The sequence below is a fragment of the Bidens hawaiensis genome, unplaced genomic scaffold, assembly GCF_021521415.1.
Source record: "Bidens hawaiensis isolate Kalapana, Puna unplaced genomic scaffold, B.hawaiensis_p1.1 tig00028325_1, whole genome shotgun sequence".
Classification (NCBI taxonomy): Eukaryota; Viridiplantae; Streptophyta; class Magnoliopsida; order Asterales; family Asteraceae; genus Bidens; species Bidens hawaiensis.
In genome coordinates, this window is record NW_027494627.1 from 36924 (window position 1) to 63376 (window position 26453).

Consider the following 26453-nt stretch of genomic DNA (forward strand, 5'->3'; position numbering starts at 1 on the left):
AGTCTCTCATTCGATCGAGTGAAGCTTTGTTCGATCGAATGAGCCTGGTTCGATCGAATCAACCTTTTGTTCGATCGAACCAGTTTTCGTTTGACATTTACAATACGTTAACTAGGTTTCACTATCTTTAGTCTCACGCCGACCTACCCTGATAGAACTGGGGACATATATATGACATTTCATGTCCTAACAAACTCCCCCTTGGAGCCAGTTCTATTTATGTTTTAACCAATCGAGATTTCTTGCTCGACTGCAACTCCCCCTTGGAGTTATCTCTCCCTCTCTGTTCTCAAAGCTAGTGGTGCCCTCATTGCATCCACCAAACTCCTGTCTTCATGGAGTTATCTCACGATCCAATGGTGCAGTCCGTCAGACTTACCATAGGTTCCACATATCATGAGATGCTGTCAAATGGAATATAAGATTAACATTTAAGCACAGTTGTAGTAGATTATCAAACATGAAAGTAAAGCATAATCTAGCACAATATTCCAAAGTATATTAAAATCACTCCAAAAACAATTACAACCAGAAGATAAAACTTTGAATTACAAAGAAACCAAATAAACAAAACATATAACAATTAATCACTGGTTCCCTGTGTATATTTCTTCTGTTGTTCCTTCCAGTTAGATCCTGCATGTATGTCATAGGCAAAACAGATCCTAATGACATTTCTGTACTTTAGCGCTTGCTCCATGTCATCGGGGGCATAAAGAATTTCTGTCTTGTATAGAGTAAAAACATCCTCCCTTGACAAGTTGGTGAGCCACATAGGATCAAAAATGCGGATTGTGCTCCAATTACCATTGTCGTTGAGCACTATAACTGCTTCATGTAGTCTTCCGTCGTAGTACCAATGCCTGAACGATTTGTAGAAGTCCTGCTTCATCTTTCGTAGCGGAATCTTCTTCATTGTAAGTGGTGGCATGTACTTCAAAATGACTTTCGGCCTGTTGGTGATCGGATCGATCTCCTTTTTACTTGTATAACGCTTTGGCCTTTGCGGTGTAATCAATCTCCATTTTGAGTTGTATTCCTTTCGTAATACACTCTGATAGTACGATGCGAATGGAGATGAGCTTGCGTATAGCATGTCCAGGTAATTAAGACGATTAAGATCGTAAGTTGGAAGAGTCTTCAAGTCTGTGATTCGTTGATAGTACTCAACCCCCTTTTCCCTTTTGACAGCTACGCAGTTCAGGTCTTTCAGACACGCCCAAGCTAGGATTTCTCCAGAGGTTCTCCGACCCTTAGTATCATATGACTTTGTGTGAGGAATGGTCGGTTTCGCTTGGCGTTTAGACCTGATCTTTTCAAGAATAGCATTGAACGCTTTCTTGCATTCTTCTGTTTTGTCTTTAAATTCGGCTTGATCGGCTTCAGACGGCTGTTTCATAGCATTTGACCTTTCGTCAGCCTTCTTCTGCACTTCCTCCTCGTTTACGTTTTGAAAGAAGCTTGATGAGTTGGGAATATCGTCAGTTTGCGACGTGTAGTATTCAGGATATTCTTCCCTTGTCAAGTCTTCTATTTCGACATCTTCGAAGTGAGGAGGATCGACTTGTGTCGGATCAGCGGCCGTCGGTGATGGTGAGTCGGTTGAAGCAGCTGCAGCAGATGTGGATTCTGTTGAAGGCAAGGCCAGAACTTTGCCTGTTTCTTCGTTTGAAAACTCGAACATTTGCTCTAGCTCTTCTTCCGTGAAGTTGTGCGAAATCTCACCTTCTTCCAAGTCTCCACTTGAGAAGATTTGCTGTTCATCTGGGTTGTCCAAGAGATACGTGAAAAACTCCGCTGCTGTTTTTGACTGCAGCGGTTGGACATTTGATGTATCAGCATCACCTGCTTGATTAATAATCACAACACAGTAACAAAAAAAAATTTTTTTTTTAAATAAACATATGTAATATCATAAACGTTAAGTACAAAACAATTACATATGACAATGGAATATAAATAAGGATTACAAGATTTAAACATTAAAATCCTCACTACATTTACTCAAAAATCACTCAGTTACCTTCACCTTCATCATCATCTGAGTTCAGCTCGTCGGTGTCCACATCAACATTAGCTGGACCTTCCAGACGAAGAACGTCTCCTTTAAGCTCAGTCACCTTAGCTTCAAGGTTTCTGTTTGACTCCACAAGGCTTTTATTGGACTCTACCAGGCTTTGATTTGACTCTTTGAGCTCTGTGATAGCAGATCCCTGTTCAGCAACAGTAGCAGTGAGCTGAGTGTTCTCAATCTTCAACCTGTCGTTGTCAGCTTGAAGTTGAACCATTTGTTCATCTCTGATTCTGTTATGCTCTTCCTGCTGTGTCCTGAACATGAACATCTGCATCATCGCCTTGTGCAGGTCGGCAATTTCAGAAGCGACCTTGGGAGGGAGGGAGATCTCCTGTTGAGGTTGAGGAGGAGGTGGCGGTGCGGACTGAGGTGTTGGAGGAGGAGCTTGTTGTGCTGGAGGAGCAGTAGAAGAGGTCCCAACTGATGGTAACATTGCGGGACGAGGTTGGCTGGGAAATAAATTCCTGTACTTTCGAGTAACCTTCCTCTTTTGTCTCTTCGCCGGCCTTTCTTCACCTGTCGGTTGATCAGCAGGCTGCTCCTCAAACACTACTTCTTCACCGGTTTCCAAATCTTCAACATTTAAGTAGGTATCAGCTTCCTTCTCTGCATCAGTCCTGGTGTCCTCAGGGACTACTTCGTCTTCAGTGTCTGATTCATCACTGGTTTTCTGATACGGAAGGTCCTCGACATCTGAGTCACTTGAGGTGTTCCTCCACTTCCTCTTTGGTGGAGCCTGATAAAACGGATTCGCCACATGCCCAAAACAACGTTTGTGTGGGGGCCTTGTTGGACGATCCTTGTACGACTTGAGACGGTTCAAAGTCTCATTCTTCATGTGGTCTAGCTTTACCACATCTCCGTCATTCTCTTTCAACAGCCCCGGTGCCTGGTCATCAACTATCATCTGCACAAACCTCGGGTACCGTAGAAACTTCTCACCCGCCCCTTGTTTTATGGTGATGTTTTCCACCATGTGACTGAATGTCATTTGAGAGAAATTGAAGGGGCGGTTCATCACGAGTGCTGCCACGGTGAATTGCATGCTCTCCCTTATCTTATCAAAACTTGTACGTTGAGGACCCAGACAGTGCATCACCACGTGCGCCAGATATTTGAATTCTGGGCACAAATTTGCTTTGAGAAGCAGACCGGCATTGAGATCGCCGTCATACTTCATGCGTGCGAAACATCCTCTCGTTGCTGCAGGATGTAATGTGGTCGGGTCAGAGTCTGTATCTGCAAACCCGCAGACATCTCTAAGAATCTGGGCAGAAACAACAATTTGATGCCCTCGGACTGTGGAGCGTATCACCGACGGCTCGACGGACTTGTCGTGCGTGGCGTTTCTCCAAAACTCCTGTTGAACCGACATTATCGGCTCAACGATCCTTGAGATAGGAATGAAGATCCTTGACCTCTTTAAAAACTTAATCATCTGCGCAAAGTCCTTGCCGTGACTTGATTTTTCATCTAAAAATGCCACAATGTTGTGTTTGATCGACGTTTTGTACGGAGCAATAACCTGTGCAGCTTCAGCCATTGAATCTGTATACATAGACATGTTAAAACAGACAGATATCTAAAAGACTGAATTTGTTAAAAAAAAAAAAATTTTTTTTTTTTTTTTTTTTTTTTTTTTTTTTTTTTTTTTTTTTTTAACTTCTGGACTGGTTCGATCGAATTATAAAGGATTCGATCGAATGAACTAATCATCCGATCGAGTGAGACATATATTCGATCGATTTAGACTGGTTCGATCGAATGGACTCATTCGATTCCTTCAACCAGAACCCAGATTTCAACGAGACCCGAATCGGTTTTTCGACCGATTAACCACAATCAACATGTGCGAAACATTGAAAGATGTTGTTTACATGTTTTCCAATGACCCTCATGACCCGAAAACTAAAAAAAACTCAGTTTTATTGTCGGGACCGTTTCCGACACCAAAAACGGCCCGAAAACCTATCGAAACGCGGACGAAAATCAATAAAACTTACATTTTTGAAATCTACGCGAAAAAGTGAATAAACTGGTCGGATCAAAAAGAGGTTTTAGCACGATCGATTTTGAGAGGGAAATTTCAAATTCTTTTCGGATGAAAATGTCCGATCGAATGACTTCTGCAATTTATACAGATTTTTTGACTCATCCGATCGAATAAACTTGTTCGCTTGACTCATCCGATCGAATGAGACACACAATTCGATCGGATGGATTTCTTCCCTCAAACTGATTTTTCACAATAACTTATCCGATCGATTTGGCACATTCGATTGACTGACTCGATCGAATGGCTACATGTTCGATCGAATGAGGAAAAGTTTTAGAAAAATTTGACTTTTAAACTTCTTATTCCCCGTCATCGATCACGGTGCTTTTGAACCTGCAAGAAAACTTAAACTTTTGACATTTGGTTAGTTAGCATAGAAATTTTCCGATTTTGTGAGCTCAGTTCCTGTAGAACATAAAGATCATAAAACGTTAGTAAACACACAGAAAATATCAGGTCCAACCAACTTCGGTTTTATTGCAACTTCTTCCTTCTCTCATTACACACTTGGTTGCGCAGATAAACGTTTAGCAACCTGCATGAGTTTTTCTTTCATTCCTACACACTGAATAAACATTTAGTAGGAACAGACAGGAATCAGACTACCTGTCACAATGATTTCTCATCGACTTTCAAACATTAAGAATAAAATAAAATAACCAAAAATAAAATCTTAATTATTTATTTACAGGGAAGGACAGGGATCAGACTACCTGTCACAATGATTTCTCATCGACATTAAAGCAGAATAAAATTAAAGAAAAATTAATTCAAATTAAAAATGTTTTTTGAATTTTTGTCTTGTTTCTTTTTATAATATTCAAACTGAAATAAACATCTGTACAAAAATTTAAAACACATTATTTTTGGTTGAGAAGGATCTATAATAAGAAATCATACAGACGTATATGACTATCTACTGAGACTTTTTGAGATTTTTTTTTTTTTTTTTTTTTTTAATATACGAAGTTGAACAAGACATAATGAATATTCTTTTTGTGAGAAAGATCCGAACAGGAATCATACTAATTAAGTGACTGTCACATAGATCCGTGTTGAGCTGTATTATGACATAAAGAAACAGGTTATGAGCATGAAAATAACTTAAAATGGTTTTCATCGTTTCTGTGATACGAGTTAGGTTCAATTATGTCTCAAAATTTAAGTGAATAACAACTCAGAGATTATGATGCCTCCTATCTATTCTCAAAGCGTATTTGGCTTTCCCCAAGTCACCCCGAATTGACTTTGACCCATAGTGTCTTCATCTGCTTCCCGTTTTCTTTCTTACTCCATGATTGAGAAGTCTTGACATTGTTAACTCTAGAATGTTTCAATAACTCATAAAGAATCATTTTTTTTTTTTTTTTTTTTTTTTTTTTTTTTTTTTTTTTTTTTTTTGTGAATGTTACATAGACTTCAGAGTAGTAAAACAATTGCAAGTCCCGAATCTGGATCACTGCAGTTTCTTCATGCACTATCTTTACGGGAATCAGAACACTTATGGGCTCGTGTATGACTGGGTAATCGCTTTTCTGCCTATCATTCGGAAAGATATATATGAAGACAAACAAAACTCTTAAGGAGTTTCCACGTAAAATCGAGTAGATTTAGTTTGTATCACATCTACTTTTACGCACCATAAAAAGCTACCATGACACACAATGACTGTTCTAAAGCCTTTTAAGCCTAATAACTTCACTAGTTAAGCACACAGAATCAGTATATCTATCATTTTCCAAGGTTGGATCAATTTCTCATTTTCTGAATATAAATGAATGTCTTTAAAAAAACGTTTAAATTATTTCGCCCCGATCAAGTCAAAGTCTTCAGGTAAACGGCTATCCTGAAGATCCAATGGATCAACTGGACCGACCACATACGAGTATGTGTCCTTCTAACTAAGTATAACCGACTATTTTTCAGCGAAAGAATAAAAACCATCAAAACCCGCCCCGATCACTTTCAGTCATCTGGTTAATGGCTATCCTCATAATCTACTAGTAGAAATAAGGACCAAAACACATCCGAAAATGTGTCCATCAAACTGAGGTAACCGACATAATTTTAAGCGATAGTGATGTATAAAAATTTAATATAAGAAAAATGAAAATAAGCTGTACAGAAATAGCAAATCTTTTTGATGTCTCAGTATGATAGCGTCTGTGTACTATCACCTTTCTTGTAACAAGATCAACTTCTCAAAATTTTGAAAAATTTTTTAATGTTTTTGGGTTTTTGTATTTTATATTGTTTTTGGTTTTTCTTGAACCTTTTCTCCCCCTAGAATTTATAAAAAACAAAATCTTTTTGGATTTTTTTTTTTAAATTTTTAAGAAAAGAAAAATGAAAACAATTTAAATGATATCTTCAGGAACATCATCTGATATACGTTTAACGCCGTTGATCTCTAGTAAATATAAAAACCGTGGTTTATCAAATGCTTTAGTGAAGAGATCAGCGCGTTGTTCCTGAGTGGGGATTTTTATCACATCGATTAACTTCTTTTCGTAGCAGTCACGAAGGAAGTGATATCGAATTTCGATGTGCTTCGTTTTGCTAAAATGAACCGGATTTTTGGTAATTGAAATTGCAGCAGAATTATCAATATATATGGGAGTAGTAGAGCATTCAATACCGTAGTCACGCATTTGTTGCTGAATCCAAATAACTTGAGAACAGCAACTGGCAGCCGCAATATATTCCGCCTCAGCTGTTGAAGTGGAGACTGACGTCTGCTTTTTGCATTGCCACGTTACTAAACGACTTCCAAAGAACTGACATCCTGCTGTTGTTGATTTGTAATCGAGTTTACAACCACCATAATCCGAATCACTATACGCATGAAGATCAAAGTTGTCATCATAAGGATACCAAAGACCCCAATCTGGAGTACCCTTCAGATAACGCAAAATTCTTTTGACTGCAATCAGATGGGAGACCTTCGGCTTTGACTGGTAACGTGCACAGAGACACGTAGCAAACATTATGTCTGGCCGAGAAGCAGTCAGGTACATTAGAGATCCGATGATCCCTCTATAGTGAGTTGGATTGATCAATTCACCCTTCTCGTCAGGATTAATCCCGTGATTAACCTCTAAAGGAGTTCTCTGTGAAGAAGAACTCAACATCTCAAACCGTTTCAAGATGTCATTGACGTATTTTGTCTGGTGAATGAAGATACCGGAATCTTTTTGATCAACTTGAAGTCCTAAGAAGAACTTCATCTCACCCATGGAGCTCATTTCAAATTTTTCTTTCATCACTTGTTCGAACTCCTTACAAAGTGTTTTATTCGTGGACCCGAAGATGATGTCGTCCACGTACACTTGTACCATAATTAGATCTCCTTCTTTTTCTTTTGTGAATAGCGTGCAGTCAATGGTTCCCCTTCTAAACCCGTTGTTCAGAAGGTGTTTGGATAGTTCTTTATACCAAGCTCTCGGGGCTTGGTGAAGACCGTACAAAGCCTTGTTGAGCAGATAGGCTTTGTCCTTGTGATATGGGTCTTCAAAACCTGGAGGTTGTGCCACATATACGGTCTCTTCGATGTGACCGTACAAAAAGGCACTCTTGACGTCCATCTGATATACTTTGAATTTCTTGAAAGATGCATACGCCAAGAACATCCGGATTGCCTCCAAACGAGCAACCGGAGCATATACCTCATTGTAGTCTAGGCCTTCGATTTGCCTAAACCCTTGGACCACCAGCCGGGCTTTGTTGCGAACAATCACTCCACGATCGTCACGTTTACATTTTAGTACCCACTTAGTGCCAATTTTCTTCTGACCTTTGGGGAGATCCACCAGCTTCCACACACCAAGTCTTTTAAACTGCAATAATTCCTCTTGCATGGCTGTGACCCAGTTGGGATCTTTCAGCGCATCGGTGGTGCTGTGTGGTTCTTCTTGTGCTAAGAAGCATTCATGGGCATTAAGAGCAACTAATCCTGACTCCATCATTTCTGTGTAGAGACCAAAATTCAGCTGTCGACGAGTTTTGACACCCTGTTGAATGTCCCCTATAATGTTGTCTTGTGGATGATCATGTTCAGTCCTAACAACCGGATTGTCAGGAACGACAACATTTTGTTCCAAGTTAGTTAAGTTCGGCTCAGGAACTGGAGCGGTTTGTTCCATGTTGTTTGTGTTCAGCTCAGGAACTGGAGCGATTTGTGGTGCTGCCTCTGAAGTAGACGTTAGAGGCGGATCTGTGATAGACACATCTTGATTTGACGAGGACGGTTGTGAAATAACATGTGTCGGTGCCGGTCGTACAAAGTCTGTTGGTGTTTCATCTTCAGATTCGGAATCAGATGACTCAAGAACTTGTTCTGTTGACTCTGTGGAAGAAGACGTTGACGGACCAGGATGAGATGAGCGTTGCTGTGATTCATCAGGAGGTGCATTTTGCGCCTCATACATCATTTGAATAGCAACATCATTCAGATTGAATGACTTGACCCATTTGTCAAAGTCAAACAACCAGTCTTCACCTGTCCCTTTGGCTGGTTCTGTGTAGCGTTGAACATCGACGTGGTACCATTCTTCAACCAATTTTGTTGATCGGTTGTAGACCCTTTTGAGAGGAACGCTATAACCCAGAAAGTAACCCTTAATAATCTTCTCCTCGAACTTGTTATCAACTTGCCTTTTGAGTAACGTGCAAAGAGCCCCAAATGGTTCCAGGTGCTCTAAGTTAGGCCTTCGACGTTGAAGAAGCTCGAAACTAGTCTTGCCGTGGCGCTTGACAATGCCAACCCGATTCAGTGTGAAACAGGCGTTGGCAATTGCCTCATTCCAAAACGTGACTGGCAACACTGAGTCAGCTAACATGGTTCTTGCTGTCTCGATTAACGTACGGTTTTTCCTTTCAGCAACCCCGTTCATTTGTGGAACATACGGAGCACTGAATTCTTGAACGATGCCTTTTTCTTTGCAGTAAGTATCAACGTTTGCGTTCTTAAACTCTGTACCGTTATCTGACCGAATTCTTCGAACCTTCAGCTTGTATTGCGACTCAAGAGTCGTGACTAGCAGACTAATACACCCAAAAGTTTCAGACTTCGCTTTTAGGAAAAACACCCATGAGAATCTTGAATATTCATCAGTGACCACTAGACAGTATGAGTGCCCAGCAATACTTTTGACGCTGATTGGGCCAAAAAGATCCATATGTAGAAGTTCCAACGGCATATCAATGGAGTGGAAACTCTTAGACTTGTGGGACCTTTTTCGTTGTTTTCCGGCTTTACACTGAACGCATGAATCAGGGAGATGAAAACTTCTTAGATTGACTCCCTCAACCATTCTATTGTGCACCAGCTTGTTCATGTTCCTGACGTTTATGTGTCCCATCCGTTTATGCCAAATGACAGTATCACGTTCGGATGCCTTGGACACAAAACATGTTGCAGTTGGAGATGATGACCCTGCCTTAGCCATATCCAGAATGTAGAGATCACTCTGGCGTGCGGCTGACATTAGAACTTTGTCTTCAGGAAAGTTGACGTCCTTAGACAAGATGTGGCAGTCTCGTTCATCAAACATTACTTTGAAACCTTTGTCGCAGATTTGACTTATGGACAACAGGTTGTTCTCCAACTCTTTGATGAAATTAACTTTCTCAAACGAAACTCGCCCATTAGACACAATTCCTTGGGCCGTGATAAAACCTCCTTGATTTCCTGCAAAGGAAACTGCACCTCCTTTTATTTGTCTGACATTTGAAAGAAGATTCATGTTTCCAGTCATGTGCCTGGAAGCTCCTGAGTCTATGATCCACATGTTGAATCTTGGATCATATAGAGCAACCTGCACACAAAGACAAAAGGTTTAAATATCATTGGAAACCCAAGCCCTTAAGGTCTTGGGTTTTCCATCTTCATCACGAATGAACAATTCAATCCATTTACCCTCATTAACACTGTTTTCAGATTTGACGTTGTTATCAACAGTGTTAGTTTTCTTTGGTTTCCAAAAGTCAGTCTTCTTCTCAACATGTTTGAGATAGCTGGTTGAAGACTGGGTTTCACTTGTCGAAGTGGAAACCTTTGAAACTGATGGGTTTGAGGATTGGTGTGGTGAGATTGGCTGAGGTTTCCGAGGAGAAACCGACCTCGGTGTGTGAAACCGTTCTTGACCTTGAATGTCAATGGTCGGTCTCCTCCTAGGAGGTGACTTGACATACCTCGGATCCGGAGTCGATATGTACTGCTTAGGATCCGTGTACTTATAGCAAAATCTTGCTATATGCCCTACCTCTCCACACGAAAAACAGTAGTTTCTCCCCCTTTGACTTGGTGGAGAGAAATAACTCTGGTTTTGTCTGTTATCATAGTACCCCCTGGATTTGACATTTTGGGGTGGAGTTTGTCTAGGAGGGTGTTTTGGGAAATTATGTTTTTCATTAACGTTACCCTCCTTTACAAACTGGGTACTATGTTCCACATAGACTTTCTCAGATTTAGGATTAAACTTTTTCTTCTGAGAACTTCTTGTTGTTGTTGCCTTTGACTTAGATGGTGGTGGGCCCGATTTAGTTGTAGAACCTAAGTCTGTGGCATCAACATTTTGTTTGGACTCAGGAGCCGGGTCAATGACTTCTTTACCCTTAGACTTAGAGATTTGGTTTGTGTCCTCGGGTATATAATCATTTGATTCATCATCCGGCACAGCTCCTGGTGTGCTTGCAAATTGATTCAGGATCGGGGGTGGGACAATGTTGTATCCCACTCCTTTTTCCTTTTTGCCTCGGAACTCGGGAATAATGTGTTCTAATAAATAAGATGAATTTGAATAACTTTTTAATTTGAAATTTAATGATTCAAAATCAGCTTTCAAGTTTTCCAATTCTTTTTTCAAAACATTATTCTTATTTATGTGAAAATTGATAGAATCTTGTTGATTAAGAACACATATTTCAAGTTCCTTGTTCTGACGCTTAAGGCCATCAATCTTTTCTTTAAAAGCAGACTCTTTCTGCTTCCAAGCCTTATTCTGTGCAAGCGCGTCAGTCAGTTCCATTAAAGATCTTGAGGCTGCTTGTTTGTAAGCCTCGAGATCTTCAATTCTCTCTTTTAGAGATTGAATTTCTTGTTCATACAATTCACATTTTAAACATTTAACATTTTCTGGTTTGGGAGTTGATGGGTTAGAACTTACCTTGGCATTTGATGAAGTGTCTGCCATGAACGCGGAGCATAGTTTCCCCGCTCTACCCAAAAACGATGGAGAAGTTACTTTAATTTCTGCTTCTTTGACTTCTTCATCCTTAGCAGTCTCCTTGTGAATTGTTGAACTTTGAGATGTTTGAGGAGTGTTTGACTCGTTCTCATGATCCTCTTTCATCTCCGTAACTACCACTTCAGCCTCTGCATCTACTACTTGAACTTCAGTAGCTGGTTCCTCGACTATATATGCTTCGTTTTTCGAGGAAACCACAGACCCAGAATCTGAGTCTCCATCTAGATCAGCCATATTTATGTTGAAGTTCCAAGTTTCACCCTCATCTCCTTGAACTGCAAGAGCAGTTTCATTGTTGATGTTGTTTGTTGCTGTTGGGTTTTGAGGGACCAGTTGTCTCTCAAGATTGACATTTGCAGCAGCAGCAGTAGGAGTGGATGTTGAAGAAGTGGTTCGGAAAGGGTATTGATGACCTTCCCGTCTGGGCTTCGAACACTCCTTGGCGAAGTGACCAAGTTCACCACAGTTGTAACATTTGACTTTGTTTTTGTCAAAGCCGAACTTGGATTTGTTGTTGATAGTGAGGGCCTGACCGGTTTTCTTTGTCCATTTCTTGGCCCTTCGGAACGCACTGCCAAGTGCCCACATAATATCTATGCGTTCCATGTCGTCTTCATCCAATTGTTCGTAGTCATCGCTGTCCAGATGACTATTTCCCAACTTTCCAGCTACCATCAAACTGTATGACTCTATAATCGTACCCAGAGTTGCCATGTGTTCTTTGGCAACCTCAACAGTTACAGCTCCCAAGCCCTCTGTATTTAACGTTGCTTTTTCCATGGGCTTGGTTCCGGAGTTTGTACTTGCATTACCGGGAGTTGACGGTGGTGGAACAGACGATCTTGTTTCAGTCCCCTTTGAATTCGACACTGAGGAGACGAAAGCAGTCTTGATCGGTGCATGATCATTTACATCTGACAACGGAGATTTTGACATGTATAACGATTTGTCAGGTGTTGATCTTGGCTTTCTTGAGGAGGCTCTCAGTTCAGCATCCTCTTGTCTGATCTCTTTAATGAAATCAGAGAGAAGAATTGTTTCGAGTTGGTGACTTCTTCTCATCACCGTTAGAAAGGTGCTCCAACTGGGTGGGAGACCTTGTGCTAGACATCTCACTTTCTCAGTGCCAGTAGTTCTAACGTTGTAGGCCTTGAGCTCAGACATGAGATGATAAAATCTCGACAGCAGTGACTCGATATCTTCTCCTGATTCCGGACCAAACAAATCGAATTCACGCTTTAGTTCCCTAGCGTGAATATCTCTCAGTGAATCCGACCCTTCACATCTTTCAACCAAGGCGTTCCATAGTGTTGACGCTGTAGTGAATTGGTTGAACTGGTGAAACAAATCGCTGGAAAGGGCTTGTGATAGTAGTGAGAAAGCCTTCTTTTCAGCTTCAAATGCTGTCTTCTGTTCATCAGACAGCCTGAAATAGCTTAAAGCTTCACCATCGTCGTTGGTCGGATGAACCCAAGCTGTTTGAACAGCTTCCCATAATCCAGGATTCACACCGGTTATGTGAATCTGGAATCTAGTCTTCCAAGTGTTGAACTCGTTTAACGCCATTAGCTTAGGAGGCTTGTTATAGCTTCCCGATTCCGAGTCACTTTCGAGGATTGACTGGATCCTCTTGGTTGTGCTTGTACTTGAAGACATGTTTGCTTAACTCCTAGAAGACTGAAAAACACTTAAAATTTGCTAAGTGTTGAAAAAACAGTCTGCTGATCGAATGTGTTGTATTCGATCGGATGAGTGGTCTATTCGATCGGGTGTGAGCTGACTCGATCGAATGTCTGTTTGGGTTAAGGTTCTGGTGTTATGAGGCTGATTCGATCGAATGGGAACTTTTTCGATCGAATAGGGTGTTAGGTTCGGTCGGATAAGTATCTGGTTCGAACGAAACGGGTTGTGTATCTTGTTCGATCGATTGGGAACTAGTTCGATCGAATGGGGTCTTGGTTCGGTTCTGATGTTGACTTAGTCGATCGGATGGGTTATGACAATCGAATTTGACACTGATCGAATGGGTTGATCAAATGGGTGACTAAGTCGATCGGTTGGGTACTGGTTCGATCGAATGATTGGGACTTATTCGATCGAACGAAGGGAGCGTATGTTGAGGCGGGAAAAGCTGGTTCGGTCAACGTTTAAACTTGTTCGATCGAATAGGAGGGCTATTCGATCGAATGGGTTCCAAAAATAGACTGATTCGATCGGGAAATCTGGATTTTCCAAAATTAGAAGATTTTGACGAAAATTCGGATTTTGAAACAAAAACAAGAAATCTTGACGATCGAGGACCACTTTATGACTATTTTTAAACTTATAACATAAACACAACTTAATTCCAACCCAAAAACGGATCAAAACAACCAAAAACTCGAAGAACACGAAGAACGCGAAGAACGTTCTTGACGAAAACCCGAATTTTAACACGAAATCCTTTGATCAAAAACCAAAATATGACAATATTAACTGTTTTTGACACAAAACCGATGAACACAAGACCAAAAACCAAGATTTTACCGGAAATTTTACGTAAAAATAACGAATTTGACTCTAAAAACGCGATTTTTACCACGAATCTACCGAGAATCAAGAACCAAAGGCTCTGATGCCACTTTGTTAGGACCGGTAACGATCCGAGCAGGTTCGGGACGGAAGGTTTCAACCACAGATCAAAGATAAAAACAAACACTTTATTGATAAACGCGAACGGTTACATGCTTGTTTAAACAGAGAAATCACGATCTATGGCAGGGGGAGGTCGAGCATGGCCTCCCCCCTCATCCGGACAGCACCTGGGCTCCGGGCACGCAAAAACCTCGAAAACCTTACCTGTTCACGACTGAAAGCTGGTATTTATACCCGCTGCCATTCGGTCAGGACTCATTCGATCGAATGAGTCCTATTCGATCGAATGGCAGACTCATTCGATCGAATGAGTCCTATTCGATCGAATGGCAGACTCATTCGATCGAATCAGAAACTCATTCGATCGAATGAGTATCCATTTGAAAATGCTCTTTCAAATGGATCACTTTCAGCGTGAACCACTACCTAGGTGTACAGCATACAACATAAACATTCTAAACTATTCGCCAAGCGACGGCCACAAAATGTGCACCAACACCTACCCGGAAGACTTGTTTTACACTTAGAATATTTCTGATTATGTAATTTGAATATGTATTTACATTTGGGGTTTCTAGAAGGAATGACAGCTGTAAAGGAGGTGTCAGGCCTATAAAAGGAATAATTTAGGGCACGCCTCCTAAGGCAGACAAACTCATTAATTCAGAAAGAATATTATTGAGTGTGACGGCTGTCTTAGGATAGTACGGATAAAACTTTCCCTCAAGAAACCCTAAATCGATTACCTTTGTATGATGAATGTTTTATAAATGAAAATCTTTTGAGTGAATCCGGAGTGTGTTAGTCACCTTTAATTATTAATTGCAACTACCCTGTTTGTAATTGATTCCGCCTTAAACAAACGGTAATCTTTCTAAATATAGAAACCCGTCATTAACTCTCTTGTCGAAACATCTATTTGTGTGAGTTATGGCATGATTTGAGTAAGATCCAACTGAAATCGGGGACCTAACAGATTTTAACATGTTTTCCATTATAGTGTTAGGTTACATATTAATATGTTTTCGTTTAGTTTACTGGTTGAGTTTCCCACAGGTTTAACACGGTTTCAAAGCTTGAAATCAACACGAAAATACAACAAATACGAGCTGCAATACCTCGAACTCTTTAGGGTTTCACGAGTAGGATAGATTCTTGAACTCAATCCATGAGCAAAACAGAAGCTTCGGGGCTGTGGTTGGTTACCGGTTTATTAGAATATCAGAGTAATAAGATAAGAATAAGTTGAACAATATTACATTAGTGATTACCCGGTTTTCCATGTGATTTACGCTGGTTCGGTCCCTCCTAGATAGGGAGCAGAGAGTGAGTTTGAGTGTATACATTGAAGAGTAATATTGATTAAGTGGAGATGACGAGCATGAGCACACAAATGCTTCTGGTTCTGAGGTAATTAGACAGCAAGGGAGGAGTTTCAGGTTGGGAATTTTATAACATCCGAACCAATCATATGATTATAACAAAATGAATTATGGATTGTACATTATGATAACAAACTACCAGGTTTCTTGTTGTGTGTCTGCTGGATCAGTTTTTCAAGCGGGGAAAGCACCGCAAAGAGTTTGAGTGATGCTTATAATTGTAAAGATTGATAATATTAAGGTGAAAGAGATGATATCTTTGAAGCAGGGAATCAATTTTGCATGAAGAGTGATTGGAGAAGAAGATTGATTGGTGGTAGGGCTGTAGATGGCTTTGATAGGGGCAGAGAGAAAGAGATTTCCATTGGGAGGCAAGGATTTTGAATATATTATAATTTCTTCCATTATATTGGTTGATTTGTTATTATTATTATTATTATTATTATTATTATTATTATTATTATTATTATTATTATTATGATTATTATTACATAATTACTTATAGTTTTAGTAAGACCGGTTTATGTATTTACATATAAACATGGGTGTAGGTAATTTATATAACATGTCACAAATCATGTTTATCGGTTTCGTCTCATTTTGTTTTGTGAAGCGGATGGTAATATAAGGAACTAATTGATGTTTGGTTTAACTATGTTGTATACCCGGTATGATTCAATAATTGTGGAATGAATCATGTTATTTTTTGGAGTTATTGAGTTAGGGTTCGTTTGAGTTATGTGAGTCTCTATTTCGTTTGAGTAATTTGGGCCGAGCCCATGTTTTATATTATGGTATTATTTTTGAGCTTATCCATATTTTGTCGAGTTCTACAAAATTATTGGGCCGAGCCAATTAGCAACAATCTTGGCCGCTCGGGCCAAGCCCATCGACGTACAGTTCTCTTCGACTGTTCGATCAACATTCCACTCGGTATCTAACGATAAGTTTCCTTAAAAAAAATTCTAACCCTATTTTTGGGGTTGTTACAACCGCCATGACACGGTCACGAGATCCTGGATGATGATCTCATAAGCCGCTACACTCCCTTCGAGGGAGGTGATGCGATCGCCGTCTGAGGGACCTTGCACGACCACCGGCTCCTGTGAGGGAGGCGGTGATGGTGGTGGGGCCTCAGTCAAGGGTGGAATCATAGCAGAGGTGTTTGCTTCATGATTAGCTCAGGTTCGTTTTCGGGAATACACCCTAAGGGGTGTAGTCCTGAACTCGAACCTGGATAACCCGAAGAAACCATGGGTAAAAACTCGATCGGGGACGCTTGTGCCCCGTCATCATGGTCTCTAAGTCAGTCATGATAACAAGAGGTGGCGCCATCTGAAAAGCATATTAAACCAAGTTAGTAATAATTACTTAATAATATATTCTTACTATTCATCTTCGCGAGACGGGAAAGAGCGTGTGCTTGAATATATGGTTATAGTTTAGAAAATCTTATATTTTCTAATTATCTATAACTATTGGCTCTGATACCAACTTCTGTCACATCCCGAAAATCTTAATTATGACAGCGGAGACTTTAACTTGAGTCGTTCGGGTCGTGGAAGATGTCGTTAGCCAATAATAATAGAACAAGAATATTTAATAAAAGATTATTTTATATTTAATAAAATATTCGTTACATTATCAGAGTTATACACGTGCTACCGCACGGTTTATTAAAATCCCAGTTCCTACATTATTCATACACACAGCCCGCTCTCTTTTCCTTGTCTCCTCGAAACCATCACTTACCTGAAAAGCATATTAAAATAAACGTCAACACAAATGTTGGTGAGTTCTCTTTATTGAAAATTAATATATATATATATATATATATATATATATATCATGAAAATCGTGATAAACAACATTATACCAATTTATCGAGTAACTCAACAACATAAGCGAATTCATATCAAAACGACCATTCTTTTATCATAATCCATTACCATAAGCAACAGTGGCGGCCTTTCATACCGTTCTTTTAACATGGTAATTATATCTTTCAAAAATTCTCAATAATATTCATATCACTTTCGTGATTCAATAATCCATCCAAAATGTCTAATTAATCCAAGAATCCAAAAATCCCCAAATTTCGAACTACAAACAACACCTTATCATATTCATCTTTAACATCAATCATTAAAAGATTTAAGTCCATATCAGCAAACTAATGATCAACAATTAACTAAAATTTGATTCTATCATCAAACCCGAACATCAAGTTCATCCAAGATTATACCAATTATCAAGTAATCCAACAATGCTTATAATCAAACATAACAATAAATGTATGATCTTTCAAGATGAATGTATGCATGTGTATGTGGGTTTAATCCTTCTTCCAACACGCACATACATACATACATACATACATACATACATACATACATACATACATACATACATACATACGGTTTATACATACATACATACATCTTCATCCATAATTTCAAACTTTTAAGCTTAAATCTTACTCAAGATCATCTAATCTAATGTATTTAATCCTAGAAATCAACCTATAACAATACTTACTTGTGTTCTTGAAGATTTGAAGATAAGAATGAAGGTGTAGTGGGTGTGAATGTGGTGGTTTTTCTTCCTAATCTTCTTCCTAGCTACTTGATCTTCCGTGTTTTTGATCAAACCTTCATAGTTCTTGATTGTAAGTATGTGTGTTTATGATAATTTTGAATTTGTGTGTGTGAAGAGTGTGTGTGTGTGCGCGCGCCGTGTAAATAGAGAGAAAGAGAGCGATGTAGAGTGGTGAGTAAGGGTGATAGGGTTCAATATGTGACCATTTATCCCTCTCGCCTTTCTGGTTCCTTCGGTTACCTCCTTGCACGCCGTAGTTGCTCGAGAACCTCCTTTTAACCTGCATTTGACCATGCAACCGTAGTTATCTAGTTCCATGAAGTTAACACTTACTACATAAGTTTATTACCACTTAAGCTCAATTACGGGTCATACTTCGATACACCCGTCACATTCCCACACTTAACCGTTGCTTTCCCCCAAGCAACACCTCAAACAACAAATTTTTATTTTTTTTAACTTACAACCACCATACATACCACAATTCCGGTTTAGTCAAGGTTCCGAGTCATACCCTTTTCCCTCTTTACTATACTTGATATTAAATTTAAACCATAGAATTCTAATCAAACCTAATATGATTTCGGTTTTTACCCTCACATAACACTCATTCACACATTAACTCTCTTCTTTTTGATCAATCATACATTTTCAATCATAACCGATCCTCGTCGCATACGCTTGTACCATCGTCAAATCTCCGCCTATATAAATGTTTTGACACAAATGCAAATCAAGAGGGCTTAAAACGGGGCTAGGTGTAAGGATATGGAAGGGGAATGTTGAAAGTAGCTCAGGCTATTCGGTCCGGCTTATTACATAAAAACTAAGTAAACAATGAAATAAACAGTTATATATACCTCTAACTTTCTTTTTTCACACTCAATACACAATACTTTGAACATTGAATCTCAACTTTTTTTTTTCTGTTTTTAACGTTGCAAATAAAAATAATACTTAATATTTCATATTGATTAGTACTAAAACAAATTCAAATACAAAGAAATACCTACTACGCCGGATCGTCTCGCAAATTAACATCGGGGTTGATTGAATAAAAAGAATAAGTCCAATAATGTTTTCTAAGGAAACCAACCCCCCCCCCCACCGCCCCTCTCATTTACCCTGCTCATATGTGTAATGTAGGAGGCCCAACCCCTAAAACTCACACTCACACTCATCCAGATTAGGCTTTAACCTAATTGCCTGTATCACTTTTGCACTCATGCCAAGCTAAAGTCTCGAAATGCATTGATCGCACAAGTTCTAACGGAGAATATCAAATCTATCACCAATCTTCACTTTCTCCTTACACAAGTGTATATGGACATGTTATGCATGTTATTGTACCAAAATCATGCTAACATTGACTGGAATACTACATAACCTTGTTTTTAAAACAACTAGGAAAACTTGTCCTTTAGTGAATTGTGACCATGAAAAGGGACCAAAGCCTTACCATGCCATCTTACCACTTTCTGGTTTTCTTTTATTTTTAAAAGATTTTATTTTATTTATATATTTTTTTATTTTAATTATTTTATTTTAGTTTTTTGATTTTTTTTTAAACGAAAAATTCCTCCATCCCAACACTTGGTATAGATTGTCCCCAATATATGGTTTTGAGAAAATAAAAACAAAGACAATACTAATTAAAACACCACTCCCCTTCATGCCCAAACACTTAATCACAAGTGTTTTATCCTCCTCCCATCCACCCATATATGAATAACACAAAAGATAAACAACTATACAAATAATTTACGAAACGGGGTTCACCTGACATGATGGGAGCTCGATCAATAGTAAGCCGGTTGGGGCGGCCCGAAGTTGGGCACCATAAAATTCGAAAAGTCACCATAGTTAAACGCCCCGCTGCCTCTGCTAATTCCCTTTTCCTGATGGTGGAGGTGGTGGTGGTGCCATTTAGTGCATCGGGTCCACCCATATCGAGTGATGGAGAGGTGGTTCGGGATAATGATGGTAAAGTTGTGTAATCCAAGCTTGGTGGATCCGGTACAACAGGTTCACCCGCATGCCATTGATCATGCATTCTTCTGTTTTGATCATCTAGATACCGCATGTTTATTTCTTACTCTCGCCCATAAGATTGAGCGCGGTGCCACATCTCCAACCGATCATTTCTTTCCTTCTCTGCACGCTTGGCATGTTCCCCCATGAAAGTTTGATGGTCAAACAGGGCCCGAGACTCCTCCGACCAATTACTGTAGGTCAAAGGCCTATGCCTTTCTACAACCTCATTGATTGACTCCATATGGGCCTAATTACCATCATACGAAGCATAACACGATGAATAATTCCATCCCCCGTGTTGGGAACTACTAACACCGCCGGTTTCCATGTCATCCGGCTCACCCATTTCCTCTACTTCATCATCCTCTTCTTCACCCGACTCAGCATCCACATCCTCTCTTAACACTCTCCATCTCACATTGTCACTTATGAGCTGATGATATCTATCCCCTTGGGTATATGTCGAACCCGCTCTGAAATCCTTTAACTTGTGCTCCTTGAACGTTATTGTCATCCCAACATCATCTTCATGAATAACCCCATGTAGCTTCAGTATTGCTGTGATAAGTCGACAATGCGGTATTAATTTCCGCTTGTTGCTCCCTTGACTAATCCATGTATTTTACATAACCAAGTACTCGAAAGAAATTAGTGGTTTTCCACACATCAACGAATAAAAAATGGGAATATCGCTATTCTTCACAATCGAAATATCTTCCCGACAGGGCACCACATTGGTTAAACAAATTGTTATCAGCAACTTCGCTTCAATCTTCAAATCATTCCTCTTAATCAGTGGATTCATACCCCTGCACCTTTAAGAACTTCCGCTAACATAGTATGCCATTGCGTATGTTTTTCAGGTTCCTCAAAAAGTCTTTTACCGTTTGCTATGCATACGAGTTAGCAAGCTTGTTATCAAATAGGTCAATCTGGTTAAAAGTTTTGAAAGACATCACCACTTGATTTCCACCCACCATGCCAATCAATTTCATGTCGGTGCCCTTTTTAAAAGTTGGACACCTCAAATTCGATACCAATTCTCCAATTTCTCTGTCATACAATGTTTTACGTTCTTCATCGTAGCACTTAAGAGCAGCTTCCACCCTAGTACTTCAAATTTATCTAACACACCAAACGCTTCAAAGCCTAGATCATTCACCTCTTTTTCACACATAAACACCTCACTTCTCTTGTTCAAGGTGCTCAATTTATCTCTAAATAACTCAGGTTGCCATTCTAAAGAGTAGCTTGACAACACCTCACCCCTCCAACATGGTTTGGGATTTTGCACATGCACTTGCTCTTGCTCTTCTTGCATTCTTTGCCTTTTGGCCTGAGCCGCTCGACACTGGAAGATGTGGCTTTCACTTTTCCTTTGTCTGAGGTTCTGCCCATCTACACACATAAATCACCAAAAACAAATAAGTTAATTCAATAAGTACATCCCCACACTTGCTTGTTAATATGGTTTTGGATATTCAGCCCATTGTTCAATTAACCAATATCTCAAGACTTAACTAAACACTTGATTTTCTACTATCCACAACCACAAAGTGTATCCATTACACTAATTAACCAAACAAGCATGTGGGTATAGTTCAAATCAATTCTACCTTAACAATTTTTTCAATGTATACATATAATTGAAAAAGAACATACCTTGGTTGTTGAATAGGATGATAAACTACTACTTTCTTCACAAAAGGATAAAATCCCCAAAATTTATTAAGAAATTCGGCACCCAGATTCTAAAAAATCGGATTAAGACTTAGAAATTAGTGGAAATAGACTTGATATTGTTAATCCTCACAAAAATCTACTCAAAATATGGTTAAGAATTTTAGAGTTTGATGATTGTTTGAGAAAGTTATGGTGACAGAGGTTAAGGTTTGAAGAGAAAGTGATGAAGGAGAAGTAAAGGTAAAATATGGAAGTGGTTGTAATTTTTGGCTGAGAATGTGTTAAAATAAACTTTTATTTTTCTTAGGGGCTGTTTGGTAGAGTCTGAATCTGAATCAATAAGAGGTAAATGTCTTAATCGCTCAGATTCAGAGCGTTTGGTTCAAACCTTGGGTCTGATTCGGTCAGATGTTTTTCCTCTGAATGGTTCAGCATGTAATGGAATCTGAATGGAAATAGACCAAATTACCCTCCATAGTTCATCCCATAGTCACATAACGAATTTCGATCTGGAACCCAGTACCAAATAGCGATTTCAATCAAGAAATTGGTGTTCCATAATTTTAATTGATTCATACCGGATACTATTAGGATCGTGAACATAGAGACAAACTTGGAGGTTCTCCTGTGTTGATCCGGTACCGATGTCGGTGGTGTAGATCCGGTGCCGGTGTCGGCAGTTGAGATCCGGTGCCGGTGTCGGCGATCGTAGAACGTAGAGACAAACTTGAAGATTAATAAACGTGTGGAGACATGGAGATGGAGGTTCTCCGGTGGAGATCCGGATACGGTTTAGGCGTCGGCGATGTTGAGATTTGATTTTGGCTGTTGGAGTAGGTGGTTGAAAAAATGAGATTTGAGGGCTGTTGAGTTTGCTGGTTGAAAAATGGAGTTATACAATAAAATCGATGTTGAGATTTGTTTTTAATATATACAATAAATAGTTAATTTCTAAATATTTTAAGTTCTAAATATATAATGGTTACAGATTTTAAATTATAGTTTTTTGTTTAAATACTTGTAATTTTTTTCTTTAATGAATATAAATCCAGTTTGTTTAATATCTTTAGATTTTTTGAATGAAATTAATAGAAAATTTACGGAAAGGGGTAAAATAGTAATTTTGAACAGTTATTCAGATGTCTGAACAAACAGATACATTTCATACAGCTCTTATTGGTTTAGATCATCTTACTCATTCAGACCTCTTACCCATTCAGCACTTACTCATTCAGATGTATGCCAAACAACCCCTTAACAAAGGTAGCCCAAACCTGCTGCACTTGACCACACCATGGGCCATGATGGACAACGTGGTCCACGGTCCACTTGTATGCATCAGACAATCAGGTCCTAACCTTGGTCCACGGTTCCCACCTTGGGCCATTGTCAAGTTACATCAAACTGGGCAGAACACACCGTACCGTGGTGTGTTTTGCCACCGTAGTCCACGTCCAAGTAGACCGTGGGCTACCGTCTGGACCGTGGTCCACGGTCAAACCTATTTTTTTTACAAACATTAGATAAAACTAAAAATTACCTACAAAAAACAAAAATTACCCTACCCCCCCCATGAAAAATCCGAGTAGTCCCCGACACGGTAAAGAAATTCATAAGAGTTTCCCCACACTTGAGTCGGACATACTGTAAAGAGAGAAAGGTAATTTTTTAAAACCAAATTTGAACAAAAACTAAACTAAACTATACAACAAACCTGGGCCTTTACGTAGTGGGATTCCGGTGAGCTTAGAAGGAAACTCACTTTGTCATCTTAAAGCATATTAACGTTCTTCCCTTCTAAATATGGTTTGAAGGGATGTCTATTCATAACTTGTTTAACTTGATTTTGCCTGTCCTCAATCTGAAACATCACCAAACCTCCCTACTCTTTTGATGGCATAAGGACCCATCCACTTGCTTTTGAGCTTCATGGGAAACAATTTGAGTCTTGATTTGTAAAGCCACACCTTTTGCCCAACTACAAATGTTCTCTTCCTTATCTTAGCATCATGCACCCTTTTTAGTTTTTCTTTATAAGCTGAGGCATATTCATACGCTTCATCCCGAATTTCCTCTAATTCGCTCAACTTTAATTTCCTTAACTCACCGGCTTCATTATAATCCATATTCACGTTCTTAATTGCCCATAATGCCCGATGACCCAACTCCATTAGCAAATGACAACCCTTTCCGTACACCAACCGATAAGGAGTGGTACCAATTGGTGTCTTGTAGGCGGTGCGATATGCCCACGATGCGTCATCCAACTTACCCGACCAATCTTTCCTATCGACCCGAACAGTCTTTTTTAAAATTGCCTTAATTTATCGATTAGTAAGGCGTTGCAATTCGGTGATTGACACTGTAACGTTTTATCAACTTGCCAAACGTGAAGTTCTTGAAATGCGATCCACCATCACTTATAATTACTCTTGGAACTCCAAATCTTGAGATATTGTTGGATTGTACAAACTTACACACCACAGAGTGATCATTAGTTCCTGTTGCAACCGCTTCAACCCACTTTGATGCATAATCGACCGCAACAAGAATGTATAAATATCCATACGAGTTCGGAAACGGGCCCATGAGGTTTGTGCCGAATGAGCGTGTTTCAAAATCTATTGAACTTCATTCTTGGGTACACATCTTCTAAGAACTTGATCCGCTCCAACATGGATGCCGACTTTCTTGGGCACTACCTGTCAAATTGATAAAGTGGATCGGCATCCAGGTAATAGAAGATGATAATGTTGAACAAATTGCCAGCCGACCGGTAACGAGGTGGCGAGTGTGCAATTAAATTCCGCCACCTCAAAAGACCATTTTTCGATACCGTTTATTGACCAAATAATTGAAAATCTTTCTGGTCCAAAATATTATTTTTTTTGTATGGGTATTCGGGGTATAATCAAATCGCAATCCACCCGGATGACCAACACAAAACCACTTTCACTTGTCCGTATGGTACTGTTGCCTTTAGATGGATGCCATTTGGATTGCGTAATGCCTCGGTCACTTTTCAAAGATGTATAATGAGTATTTTTTTTAGATATGGTCGGGGATTCACGTGAGGTTTTTATGGATGACCTTTCCATTTTTGGCTCAACTTTAGAGTCGTGTCTCAATGATTTATAAAAAGTTTTAAAATGATGTGTTGACAAAAACTTGGTTAAGTTGGGAGAAAAGTCATTTCATGGTGCAAGAGGGCATTGTGTTGGGTAATGTGGTTTCAAGTCAGGGAATGGAAGTTGATCAAGCAAAAAATAAAAGTAATTTCATCCTTGCCACCCCCGGAAAATGTCAAAGGGGTGAGATCATTTTTGGGACATGTCGGTTTTTATATGAGATTCATTAATGGTTTTAGTGCAATTTCAAAACCTTTACGTAATCTCTTATTGAAGGATGTCCCCTTTTAATATACTAATGAATGTTTGCAAGCTTTTACCAGTTTGAAGGAAAAGTTAGTGCAAGCACCCATTTTGCAATCACCGGATTGGTCAAATCCTTTCGAAATTATGGGTGATGCTAATGATAGCACGGTTGGAGTGGTATAGTGTCAAAGAATGGATAAAAAGCCAGTGGTAATTTATTATGCGAGCAAAACCTTATCCGAGGCACAATTGAATTACACCACTACCGAAAAGGAATTGCTTGTGGTGGTGTATTCCTTAGATAAGTTCCGTTGGGATATTTTGGGAAGTAAAGTTGTGGTGTATTCGGATCATAGAGCGGTTTGATATTTGATGGAAAAGAAAGACGCAAAACCGCGCTTGATTCCATGGGTGTTATTGTTACAAGAGTTTGATCTTGAAATCCGTGACAAGAAAGGTTGTGAGAACGTAGTGGTGGATCACTTGTCTCGGATTCCACTTAAAGATGTTGATGATCCGGTGGAAATAATGAAAGATTTCCGGATGAACAATTACTTGTTGTTTTAACCGCATCGTGGTATGCTTATTATGTTAACTTTTTAGCGACGGGTGCGTCCGGAAACGGAGACAACAATTCATTGCCCAAGTCAAGCAATACATTTGGGATGAATCGGACCTTTTCAAGGTTGGAGCGGATAAAGTTCTTAGAAGATGTGTACCCAAGAATGAAGTGCAATAGATTTTGAAACACGCTCATTCGACGGCATGTGGGCGCCATTTTAGTGGCTCTAAAATGGGGTATAAACTACTTACATGCAGGTTTTATTAGCCAACACCTTTTAAAGATGCTAATTAATATGCTCGACATTGCTTAAATTGTCAAAAAGAATGGGGGGTTTATTAAAAAGGAATGAAATTGTAAGGCCCCGTTACCGGTGCCTCACTTTTGACGTTGAATTTACTCATAAACGCGGTTCTAAATATCAGAGTTAATTAAAACTTTCGCGGAATAATATAAAACATCAACCATTCGTTACAAATACCCAAAATTTGTCTTTTAAAACATAACATAAATATAACATTCAAAATCATGACAATCTTCAGATGCCAGCCTCTTCAATCCTAGGATGTGTCCATCTCAAACCAGCTGTCTCAATCTGTTAACCTGAGTGCATACTAAAAGTCTGCTACGCTGAGGGAGTTCTAGTTAATCACAAACTTACTTTACATACACATATACGTGCCCGAAAGTACGCATTACATACATATCCTGTTCATCATTCGTCTATACACATTTATAGCTAACCATACATTTTAAAGGGCATTTCACCCTACATACCTCGGATATTATTAGGTTCCGGTACCCTCCAT

General features: G+C 39.4%; 1 protein-coding gene across 1 annotated transcript; it reads right to left on the minus strand.

Annotated features, from left to right (window-relative positions):
* Positions 1-23564: 23564 nt before the first annotated feature.
* LOC143576867 (uncharacterized) lies at positions 23565-24297 on the minus strand. Its single transcript, XM_077060868.1, has 2 exons — positions 24139-24297; positions 23565-24026 (listed from the first exon to the last, which is right to left on the minus strand). The coding sequence occupies exons 1-2, from the start codon at positions 24295-24297 to the stop codon at positions 23565-23567; spliced, it is 621 nt and encodes a 206-aa protein (XP_076916983.1).
* Positions 24298-26453: the final 2156 nt, after the last annotated feature.